This window comes from Volvox carteri (assembly GCF_000143455.1).
Source record: "Volvox carteri f. nagariensis unplaced genomic scaffold VOLCAscaffold_13, whole genome shotgun sequence".
NCBI lineage: Eukaryota > Viridiplantae > Chlorophyta > Chlorophyceae > Chlamydomonadales > Volvocaceae > Volvox > Volvox carteri.
The window spans coordinates 652,771-665,142 of record NW_003307556.1 but is presented as its reverse complement, the minus strand read 5'-3'; the positions used below and the strand labels follow the sequence as shown (position 1 = coordinate 665,142).

The 12,372-nt window shown below is 53.8% G+C and overlaps 2 protein-coding genes across 2 annotated transcripts in view; both read left to right on the top strand.

The window, feature by feature from the left end:
• Positions 1-3,719: 3,719 nt before the first annotated feature.
• Positions 3,720-9,055, top strand: VOLCADRAFT_89524 (uncharacterized protein; the record flags this gene model as incomplete). The annotated part of the gene is made up of 9 exons (XM_002949214.1): positions 3,720-3,766; positions 4,066-4,276; positions 4,529-4,981; positions 5,108-5,391; positions 5,657-5,783; positions 6,039-6,325; positions 6,910-6,914; positions 8,176-8,508; positions 8,895-9,055. 9 exons carry the CDS (start codon positions 3,720-3,722, stop codon positions 9,053-9,055), a joined length of 1,908 nt encoding a protein of 635 aa, XP_002949260.1.
• A 1,018-nt stretch (positions 9,056-10,073) lies between these two features.
• The window catches only part of VOLCADRAFT_104196 (uncharacterized protein), a gene marked incomplete at its 5' end in the record, with an annotated part of 9,347 nt that continues 7,048 nt past the window's right edge, over positions 10,074-12,372 (top strand). The window contains 3 exons of the mRNA XM_002949213.1: positions 10,074-11,008; positions 11,456-11,563; positions 12,313-12,370. Coding sequence (XP_002949259.1) covers positions 10,074-11,008; positions 11,456-11,563; positions 12,313-12,370 — 1,101 coding nt within the window. The remainder of the gene's footprint in view (positions 11,009-11,455; positions 11,564-12,312; positions 12,371-12,372) is intronic.

Sequence of the window (12,372 nt, the reverse complement as noted above, 5' to 3'; positions counted from 1 at the left end):
CCCTCCAACATGCGCTGTTGATGATCAAATCCCTCATCCGCACGAATATCATTATAGGCTGGGCATCGCTCCCGGTTGCTTCCCATTTGATGGGTACTCCTCTGGCGAGACAGTCAGACGCGCATGGTCCCAGCATGAGCATATTGTATTGTATTGTATTGTTACAGAGTGGGAGGCTTCTGGGCCGCTTTATCACATTGTCAGTTCTAGATCATTTATCACCTTATAGCACCATCCACCACTACCACACTGTACTTCGCCATACGAACTGTAAGTCCAAGGCGGCGGATCCAGCCTTCAGGGACCCCTCCGCATCCATTCACCTGAACACCCGAAGAGACGGAAGGTTCGGCAATCGCCACCAATCCAGCGTGGGAATCTGGTCCATCATCTGTGACCTCAACTCCACATCTCAGCAGCTAGCCATAATCTCGCGCTCCCGACTAATTCGGGGGTCTCCCCAGGAATCGAACCCAGGACCTTAAACCGCTAATTGCAGTAGTGTCAACCCAGACCAGACCATATGACGGACACTAAGAAGTGGGAACTTGAACGCGTCTGGTGAAAATGCTGGAATGTATATGATCCCACCGCAACTCTATTGTTCCCCACACACGCACACACGCACACACACACACACGCGCACACACACACACACTGCCGGAGGGCTCGCTGCACGTGATACTGCGCGGCTTCACGGTCAACCTCGCCACACACCTACAGCTACAGCTACAGGGGGTCACGGAGCTTCGGGCCTGCATGCATGCAGCGTACGAGATGAAGTGAGGCAGCAACAGCCGCCGCAGCCAGCTCCAGCAGCCACAGCCGCAGCCGCAGCAGCGGCAGCAGCAGCCCCCATGCAGCAGGATTGCTGCATGCCAGAAACACTGCGACAGCTGTGAGCGGTCAAGGAGCAGGAGCACAAGGAAACGCCTGGCCGTCAACGCCGTTCCCCTGCCCGGCAACACGCATCTACACGGCATCCCTGTGGAGCCATGTGGCTGTGGCGGATTTGGAGGAGCGGCAGGGCAACAGCAGGCGTTGCAATGCTCCCCGTGTGCACACCACTTCTGGGAATGCCCAGTGGTGCAGATGGCGATACAGCAGATCACGGCCTACGGGCCCGGACCCACATTCCAGGCAAACGTGTGGCTCACAGAAGCACCAGCAGGGGTGCAGCAGTGCGTGCGGGACGTGGTCAGCCTCGTGGCGTTGCCCACCATGGAACGTGCACGGCCGGGACTGCGGGCGGCAACCCGACCATCCACCAGGCCACAGCAGCCCCGCTGGAGGTCGCGAGAGCCCGAGTGGTGCTTGACTTCTGGCAGTGAGGTTCAGGACTTCGCAGAGCTCGGTTTGCAGGTACAGGTTACGCACCCCAACGACCATGTAACATGCACACGCACACACGCATACACACACACATAACGCACACGCACACGCACACGCACACGCACACGCACACGCACACGCACACGCACACGCACACGCACACACACACGCACACGCACACGCACACGCACACGCACACGCACACACACACGCACACGCACACGCACACGCACACGCACACGCACACGCACACGCACACGCACACATACACAGAGACACAGAGACACAGAGCTCGGCGTGTCCTGGCGCGGCTGGGACAGCGTAGCCCTGACCATCCCATTTTATATCGGTGGTGGACGGGCGCGCGCCACTGTTGCGTACAGCCAGTTGGGCTGGGAGAGGAAGGGGAGGGGGAACAGAAGGGATGCTGGAGGGAACCCGGTAGATGGGCTATCCCGTTGGCCGGGGAGGGGCTAAGGGGTTTTTCTTTCCTTGGTCTGGTCAGTGGTAGTGGGCTTTTCGAGGAAGAGGGCTCGCCCCGCCACAGGTTGCTGCAGGCAGGGGCAGTGGGGGGTTTTTTGAGAGGTCGCTGCTGTAGGGCTTGGAAGGAGTAGCAGGCAAAGGGGGTTGCTGTAGAGCAGGCTGGGTGCCGGTGTGGTGCTGTCTCGAGGCATCCCTAGCCCCACCGGTGAACTGATAGCTGCTAGCCTAGTCCGTGCCCGGGGCCCCTGTCGCGTGCGCTTGATAGGTGGCTAGCGTGAGGTTTTCGAACCCTGTCCTCTCCCCTGCAATGGAGAATTGGGTGAGAGATCAAGCTTTATATTAGGGCCTCGTGCCTTAATAGGGAGGGTTGGGGTATGTACAGGGAATCCTCTGTCTTAGTGAACCCTCACCCCGAGGGCCGGATCAGGCCAGGGATGGAGAGGAGTCTTGATTCGTGTTTCAGGCTCAGTGCGTAAACCGCATGACGAAGCCTTGACTCTTGCGAGCGTGCGCGCGTGCGATGCTCCCAACCCCCTGGGGAGGAAAGCGGAACTAGCGGACCTGCGGCTCTCGGCTTATGAGGGGACAGACGCCCCTCGAGCCCCTCTCCCGTCCGGGGGAGAGAGCTTAGGCGGGCTTTCCGAGGGCTGGGCAGCAGTCCCTGGCCAGTGTCAGGCCCGGTCATGTACTATAACTTTCACACGCGCACACACACACATTAACCCAGCGGGCATATGATATACCATCCTTCCTACATACGCCGCCTTGTGCTTGACTTGCTTAATGAACACACTGAGTTCTCCTCAGCAACTGCAATGAGCGCCATTGTTCTTATAAGATGGCTGAGCGCAAAGACATGAAGTAGCTATGGAAAGCATTTGCCCTTCCGAAGCGGCAGGAAGCTACCGACCTGAACATGCTTTTAGGACTTTCAATCTGTGCACCCGAACACACAAGTTACAATCAACGCTGTAATGCGGGTAAGTTAATAATTAATGCATTTGTCAAGCAATCGGTGTTTGACATCCGTGATAAAGTCTCTTCAGAATCTGCAGCCCGAGTGTTCAATTTGTTCATTAAAACTTGTGAAAAGTGTATGAATGTGTCTATTTGGCATGTACTTCTGTGTTAATGATACAGCCGGTGATACGCGTTTGATACCACTCGTTATCCGGAACAATCGACCCGTATCGACATGATGTAGATGTCCTGGGATCGCTGATGGATTCCCAAAAATTCTTCTGTTGCTTATCTTCAGAACAAAGTACTTCAATCTTCTATGCTAGAAATACCAGTGCTCAACGAATGCTCCTGCCTGCCGCCACCACATCTCGCTGTATGTGTCGCAAAGGCGGGATCCGCATATTGAACAACACCTTTCTCAATTGACTCCAAGCACCAATGTTGCCAATATATTTATTCAGACATTGCGATATATACTCCAAGGCAAGGAAACGAACGGCATCAATGTCAAGTGCGCTAATGCACGCACGGGTCGCGAGCGCTACAATGCTGACGAGCCCATACTTCAATCAGGAGTAAGCGACGAAAGTGAGGAATATCGACTAAGCGATGACAGTGAGAAATCGTTAATTGTGCATAACAAGCGTGATTCCCGCTTGAAGGGTTGTAGCTGCATCTAGCTTTTTGCCCGTGGCAGCAGATGGCAAATATCTACCATCGGCTGTCAAGTAAATACGGTTTTGTCGGGGATTTAAAGTAACGAAAGGTTCAAAGGAACGGAAGGAGCTACACATTGGGCTGCACGCGACTGATTTCAACCAGCTCCATTGTCGTACTGTACGTTCAAAGTAGTCTGAAGTAAAGCTGACTATAAATACGCGGTTGCCAATTATACGTCGACATACTAATTGGGCACATAGAGGGCCTACATGCGAACACCAATGAGGAATATACTGCTGGCTGCTCTTTGCGTAGTCGCCGTATTCTCGTAAGTGTCGTTGCTTACCTTGCTAGGGCCAGCTGCAGGCTTCGATGTACAAGCATGTAGGGTTCGCAGGCTTATTCTTAAACGTTTACCTACCTTCTGAGCCATGAGGAGTCGTAGCTTTAATAGCCATGCTGCAATCCGTTTGGCTTACGTCGCTTTGGCGGGCACGGGCGCCAGTATCACCCCGTGTCGTTGATCGCTGCGGCTCCCCTCATTTTGCGAAATTCACCATCATATTTGTAAATGATTGATGACTTGCTGAATCTCTTGCCACCTTGCGCTTATTTTCCAATCTGCAGGGCGTCGCACGCGCTGAGTAGTCCGCTGTCGCCCCCGCCGACAAGATACCAGGCATTTCCTTACTGCGCAAAATGCGTCGCTTTGGAGCCTATATACCGTCTAAAGCCTGATTTTGCCGGATTTGGAAATCGCACCTTCTGCTTCACGCTGGAAGTGAATCCTCTCAATGCCGACTTCATGTGCAAGAATGCATTAATCTACAAGATGGATGTGAGTATATATCAATTGAACATGTGTTGATGTAGCGCAACTAGCACTTCGGGCGGTTCTCGAAATCTAGCAGCCTTTCGCGTTACGGTTGTCGAACGTTAAAGCTTTAGTCAGTCACGAGGGCGCGCAACTGTGTGTCACTCCATTCGAGCAGATTTACCTTGCCTGGTTGTCTTCATGACATAGAACATAAGAAGGGTTATCTACTTCCATTTTTATTATCGTTAACAGCGTTCCCCGGCGAACCCGCAGATGCTTCTCAACAAAGGGTGCGGAAGGGATGTTAACGTCAAGGCTTTCGTAAATGGCGTCTTCACAAGGAGCTTCACAGAATCTCCACGTTCTGCCGCAAATGGGACTGTGATATTGAAACTGAACGATCTGACCGCGCGACACCTGGGTATCAACAGCAATGGCGCCAGGATTTGCCTTACTATATTGAATGGGGGCAAGGGCAACTGCACCACTTTGAGGTCGCTCTGTGCAGACCCTAAGACCACCAACTTCAGAAAGGATAACAACGGCACTTACAGAAATACAAATTCCCAAGAGTGCATGGTTGCGCTATTCGCCGGGATCGACAGTGGCTCCGACCGTACCTGCTGCGACCCCGGTTCTCCCCCATCTCCAACGCCGCCCCCGCCGCCTCCTCCACCACCTCCACCTCCACCTCCACCTCCTCCAGGGAATTGCACGGAGGAGAAGGTCTGTGTCTATCTGACCTTTGGGTTCCGCGAACCGGACGTCGCCTTCCCCAACGGCACCTGCAATAATTTGGCCAGCCAGATACAGTTCGACCTCCTCAACTCAAGCGCATCCTACATCTTGCAGCCCCCGGTAGTTCCACAGATCACTTGCACAGCAGACTTTATCAAAGTTTGCTTAAATTTGGACTTGCACGCTAACGCTACAGAGCTGCATTCCGTGGTTGGTGAAAATGCCGGTCCCTGGCTGAATTACGCTCACAACTCCACGTGTGCGGCAAGTCGCTCCAACTACAGCCTCACAATTACGGTCGGAGGGGATGGCGACTGGTCGACTGGCAACGTCTCGTTCCGTTGTTTCAATGCGTCAACTGAAACCAAGTGCCAAGGGCCCTCGAAGAAATCATGCAAGTGAGTCGAGCAAACCTGGAGGAGGGGGACAAGTATTGCGTGGCGGTGGGGAGTAAACATGTCTGGCGTTGATCTAATGTGGGATTGCATGCTCGACGCGGATGCATGCACGCATCCACGTACGTGTCAGCAGCTACATCTTCCTGAGCTACTGGTTTGAATTGGATTTTAGCAGCTTTGTGCCCTCACATGATTATCCTTCCAGCTGTATCCCTCTGCTCTCGCCACCTATCCCTTTCCCTCCTTTCCTCTCCTTCCTCCGCAGCTGCAATATGGCGAGGAACATCACCCCCTTCGCCGCCTTGCCGACTATGAGCGGTCCCTTCACGGGCCGCAAGAACACGAAGCTGTACTGCTTCAACATCACCGTCGTGAAGCCCATCGAGCCAAATGTGGGTCGCAGCGCTCGCTGGCGCCGCCGTACACCGCATGATAGCATGTGCATGTCCTGGTTGATGTATGTATGTATGTATGTGGCCATCTACTGGCTGCGACACGAGCACAGTAGTAGTGCCACATTGACGGCTACATCGATTACGCCTGTACAGATGTCTAAATGGTGCATGCGGCCACATCTTCCTCCAGTAGCACTCCATTACGGTTCCCTTGCTATCCAATCCTATCCCTCGCATATCCCCCCTTTACAGAGCACCTGCGGTAAAAGCAATGTGCTCGATAAGGTCATCATCTGGGCCAACGACACCAGTTTTTACCGCAGCAGCATCAAGTCCATCGCTCTCTACGCTGCGGGCGACACCACCGCGAAGTATGTCCCGCCGAGCTGGAACTCGGATAGACAGGAGGTGAAGGCAACCAAGATTGGCTGGACTAAGGATAAGGCGAACGGCGGCGCCATCTGCCTGGAGCTGGACCAAAACGTCAACCTGGCTGACTTTTGCATATGGCGGGGTCCCAAGCAGAAGAACTCTTGCATGTAAGGGCCTGGGGATTTATTTGGGGGTTGCCTGCATGCTTGTCATGCAGTGTGCATGCATGGCGGGATGTGAGTGTGCGCGAACTAGGCGGCACTCGGTCGCCATCCCGGCTGCAGAAATGCAGGCATGCACCTAGCTAGACTATTTACGCGTGCTTCCTTGCACATGGTTGAAGAGCTCTCCAATGGCACCCTAGCCTTGCACTAGCTTAGCTTTTCTACTGCTTAGAGGCGCCTCTGGGCCGAGCGTCCTGTCTACCTACCTTATTGTGCGTCCCCCATGCCCATGCCCATCTTGCTGAATGCAGGGTTTTACTTTTCGATACATCCTATAGATGCTGCCCGATGTACCGGCCGATGGCGCTTACTACGTAGATGCGTGCCGTCACAGCTGGCTAGTCTTGTGCAGAGCATGCACGTTGGATCACTGACCTGGTGAGGCGAGGAAGCCCCATCTAAGGTTGTGCGATTGGGCGATTTGTGTGTTGCGTGGTAGGATGTAGAATATTTGGTTTGCGAATGTGCTTTGGATAAAATCCATGTTGGTAGTTCCTAAACTTGTGCACGATGCTGCCCGTGAACAGGGCAGGTAAGGTTGTGTGTTTGGAAGTGTTTGGAATTACATGGAGGTTATCTCTAAGTTTCAGTGATTAACAGTGCTTAAACAGTCATGTCTGGTTTGCGGCTGTTTGCGTGTTCCTGCCTGTTCTTACCGGCCGTGTTGCCTGCTGGACCTGCCGCTGCTGCGCAGCCTACCCGTGCGATTTCGCTAGGAAGAATTTCATTTCGTTGTGCAGGTCGCCTTTCTTACTTTTTCAATTCTGTCTGTCAGAGGTGCTTGCTTCCTTGCAGCAGGTGGAACTGATCACCTCGCCGCCGTTTCGATCATTTAAATACCCCCTACGTCGCGCAATGATGTGGGGTATCGTAGGCTGCTTTATGCAGCCTCGTTCGCTTATTTGATCGCACCTGCGATTGTAGCAGCTTCATTCATTAGCTGAATCAAGTGAGCGAGCACGCTCGGTCGGTCAGGTTTTATAACATGCTGCTTGCTGCTCAAGCTTTTGCTAATATTGTATAGCGCAGGTACGCTTTGCTGATTGCTTCTGGGGTCGCCTAGTTCGGGGCTACTGCTTGCATGCTGTGTGTGGTGAGATAGCAGGCTGGCTGCCATTACTGCGGAGTACGCAGCTCTTCAGCCATATATTCATAGTTAGGACGAATTGATTAGCCAGCCCATGGCGATGTCAGTTCAGTTCAATGTCCATTTTCATACGCGCCTTGCGTTTTGTTTATGGCTGTCAGTCTGCGTGATCACCTTATGTTAGATCGATGCATCCTGCAATCGTTTTGTGCGTTGTAACACTGCGAGCGCGACAGGCAGAGTGTTAGGCGTATTGGCGAGAAATGTCCTGTTCGGTTAGGGCGGTTTGGTTAGGGCAGTTTCTAAAGATCCTCTGCCGGCTGATGGAAATATCGGTGTTTATGTGTAGGAAATTTCTCCCGCCCGCCATCCATCCCCAACATTACCGTGTAACATAATCCAACAATCCTTGGCCCATCCTATCCTATCCAAGCAGGTCTTCAAGCATACTTTTTCATCTCCTTCACACTGCAGCCGGCAGCAGGCATGATTCCTGCGAACAAAGTTCTGCACGCAACCCATCCTTATCCGCAAATATTCTTCAGCAAAAAGATTTAAGTCATAACGCAATTGATGTCCCCAGACGGGTAAATGCTTGAGCGAAGAAGAAACTATATCCGAAGCTCTGAAAAACCCATGTCAGGGGCGGGCTCCAGATCGGCGTCCAGTATCCTAACTCCTGCGTAACACCCAACCTTGTTGCCAGCCCTCTTGTGCGTTCGTGCGTTCGTGCCGTCCTTGAAGTTCGGCATCACTGCCTGCTCGGTCGCGTCCTTGTGCCTATCCTTCTGGAACAGCCGCTCGTCCAACATTGCTTGTGCCACTGCTGATGGTTCCCCCAGAAATGAGGCTGAGCTCCTCCGTGATTGCCGCTTCCGACAAACCTGCACTTTCCCTACGACCACCCCCTGCAGCACGACCCGCCGTATCTTCTCGTGTGACAGCAACCCCTCCCGAAACCCAGCAAAACTCCTTGCGCTGCGTTTTGTGGCTGAGTCCCCCAGCGAAAAGGAGTCCGTTCGGGCTCCACTTGCCGCAGGTAGGAAGCGCAGCAGCGATGCACGTCCCTGTTGCCTCTGTCGCCAGAAGCAACACATCTCCCACCCGGACCCGTCATTCTTCCGTTGGACCGAGAACAGCTCGACTCGATACCCGTACAGCTAGACATCTTTGACCAACAATTGTAAAAGGAAATCTTTTATGCATTGTCTTCACTTGAAAAGCCCGAGTACCGCACAAACATGAAGGCGGCCACCGTCAGGTCATGCAGACGGGGCTCTCCAGCTAACACCCCTCCCCTAACTTTGTGCACTGTCTCCGTCGTCAGCGGCTCCTTCCGACTCCGCAGACTGACTCCCGAGCGCCGCTTCACTGTCATGCGCACTACTGCCTTGCAAAGCATGTGTTTTGTCGGCTGGTTCGCAGGCCCCTCCATTTTTTCGTATGCAGCGATTGCCGCGCTTCCTGTCTTAACCACCCGGCGTATGTGTTTGTGTTCGGGTGTTATGCATATGAAGGTGCTCGTTCAGCGACCGTCGGCAAAGCAACGACAGCAGGACGCTGTGCTGGCGGAAGTCGCAACCTAGATGCCTCTCAAGTCTTTCCAGGTCCCCTGGTACTGCGCCCAAGGACGAAATCGCCAGGGAACCGACCACCAGTCTTTGGGAACGTTCCGCCAAATCCCAATTCAATGGGTGAACTGCCTGACGCCAACCGTGCTCCGAAACCACTTCGCTCATAAGTGCGACATCAGCAAACAACCTTGGGTTCCCTTGCTTAGCTTCGCATGCTACAAAAATTGATAACCTGTACGGTATATGCGTCTCCATCTCCACAGTTTCGCCGCCGCATGGAAAAAAACGTGCGACAGTCACAACAACCAAGATGGGTTTTTATAAGAAGCGTAATTGTGTTAGTGGTGTTCTAAGATGTTGGTGTTGGGGGAACTTGAGTACGGAGCGCAGGTTAAGATACCAGTATGTTGCCATAGCCGCTGACTGGCACATCGTGAAGCTGGGAAGGTGCGCACGCCATTCTAGGGGGTTCGGCCTCTAGCGCAAAAGCTTAAAGGCGAGGAGTCAAGGAGACATCTTATGATGGGGGCCCCTGCGTGACACTACAGAGATATGCACAGTTTGTTTTCAGTATCAATGCTCAACGAAATAATAGGGTCGATGGGCTTACGATAGGTGTTCTTGTGAAGCAGTCGGCCAACCTGCACGTATTTCTGGATCGCAGTGCGATTAAGGCTATGGTTAGGTCCACAATAGTTATGTCCGCATGAAGCATAGTAATGTTTGTTATTCGGGTTGTAAAGCTGAGCCGTTGAACCATTTTCCATTTCAGTTAAGACGTCGTACATCTTGCGGTCATCAGCTAGCCCGACTGCCTCTCATTCCGGGCGATAAGCTGCAATTGGACTGCGGATTGCCCCATAACTCAGATCTTAGCAGTGACAAGGGCATAGCATAGGGAGGTCGTCATCTGGTCGGCGGCTGCATTTTCGGGACGCTGCGCCGTGCCGCAGATCCTGTTTCGAGAGCCAGTTGCATTGGGAAGAATCTAAGTGATTTAAAATTATAACTTAGTGAATATCTGTCCATCATGGCGTCAAAGACGGATAAGGACACTCCAGCGGCGCAGGACCCATTGAAGGAGGATCCCAGCGTCATCGTGGACAAGGCTGAATTCCCGGAGCCGTCTCTATACTTCAAGGTTTTTGAATCAGAGGAAGACGAGCCGGACTCTAAAATCCGTTCAGATGTCAACAAGCTTTACGAGCGCTGGATTGAAAAGTACGGTCGCCGCTGGCCAGAGGATGGCATCAACACGGAGGATCTGGTCTGGCTTGCGGAGGAGGCCAAGAAGCCCAAACGCGGGCCGCCGGCGCCGCGAGGCACGCCGGTCGAGAAATCCGAGTATACCGATGAGTTCATGCCCTTCTCCGACGACGGCGAATCCCCCGCCGCACCAGCTGACGGCGCTTCTGGTACCAGCCGTAGGAAATCCTCTACCGCAGCTGCCGCAGTCGGCGATTCCGGCGGAGCCAAGCCTGCTGCAGCAGCTGCTTCAGGCGCCCCTCGCAAGCCTCGCACCAACTACGAAAAGACCGTCGCGGGCGGCAAATGGGTCACCGACGAATTTGAATCCGCCGACTATGAGGCCGGGAACCTGGAAAAGCTCTGGAACATGTACCTTTGGGATCGCGAGGGCAAACCCACGATGATGCCGGACGGCCCGCCAGCTCAGCAGGAGGGTGAGGAGAGCGAGGACTGGGACGATTTTTACACGGCGTACCGCCCCCGCGATATTGACACGGAGGAAGCCCGGGAGGCGGTTTGGGCCACCGACGAGTTCGAATCCGATGAGGACAACACCGAGAGCGAGTGGGCACCTGAGTATGTGGGGGCGGGTTTGGGGCTGAAGGCCGAGGACCCGCTCAATCCGCAGTACTCTCTACGGCACAGCAACCACCCGCTGGCGCCCTTCCCTGGAGAGCCGCTCAAGTGGGCGTCGTACGTGTACCCGGACTTTACCACGTGAGTCGTACATGCTGTACTCACGTACGGGCCGTATACATGCCGTACGTGGGTGGTGAGGGTGTGGCAGGGAGTTGAGAAAGGATGTGGGGTTTGCTCAGGAAGGGACGGTGTGAAGAGAGAGCGGCGGGAGGGTATGTCGTACATTGTTGTTGTGTCGTTAATGAGGGGATGTACGAGGGGAGTGGAGGGAGGGCGGCCAGGGGTTGCCCCGCAGCGGGGTTTCGTAGCTTAATGGTGTTGGGGGGAAAAGGGGTTCTCAAGGGCGAGGTGCCGGTACGAACGTAGAGACGACCTGCCGTACTCCTCTCGTACATGCCGTACTCCTGTGGGCTAACCTACCCCTCCCGCCTTTCCGCTCCACACATCCCCCTGTCTGCCCGCTGCTATTCCGTGTACGCCCATGTGTAAATGTGTGCGTATGTATGTATGTTTGTATGTATGTAGGTACGAGGGCCTCACTAAGCAGTCTATCCCCCACGGCATGGGCGTCATGACATTCGGTACGGGCACCGGCGCAGGACTCCCCATGAACCTGACCAGATATGGAGACAAGTAAGTGATCTATGTATGTGTGTATGTATGTATGTATGTATGTGTGTATGTATGCTTGCTTGTTTTTTGGACGTTCTTAGATTTGATTAAGCAGGACTGTCTGTTGATGCGCTGCTTGGTGAGGGTGTGGAGGTGACGACGTGTGTGTGGGGGGGGGGTCGGGGGGTGAAGGGCGGGGTTGAGTCCGCTAAGAGTCCGCTAAGAATTTTCAGTAGGAGCGTCCCCTCAAGGAATAACATCATCGACAGTCAATCGATCTTCTTTTGATACTTCCAATCTGTTATTTGGGATCCGGATCTAGAAAATTTTAAATCCGGGCCATTTAATGAGCTCAACAGGTCATGTTAAATTGTTCCACCGAGCTTCACCCCTCCGCAACCCTTGAGGTGCCTAACATCATTAACATTATTAAAAACGTGGGCGTATGCGTTCAAATCCGTCCAAAGCCAGAAAGTAATCCTTCGCAGCACTGCCCCCTGCACAAGAAGATGGTCGTACGGACGATAATGCGATTTGAAATCTGGTAGCTTGGATCTCAGTTATAACCTTCACCTTGGGATTACGAACTGGTAGCGCCACATGTGTGTGTGTGTGTGTGTTTTTCACGAGTGCGGACCCCCCTCCCTCCCCGGCTACTAAAACCCTAAACGTGCCTTTTGTGTTTTTCCCCCCTCATCCCCCCACTCCCCCTTCTTTCCCCCCACCCCCGCCCCCGCCCCCGCTCCCCCCCCTCGCCCGGCCCCCTAAAGGTATGAGGGTGAATTCCAGGCGGGTTACGCCCACGGCCTGGGGCAGTTCACCTCGGAGGT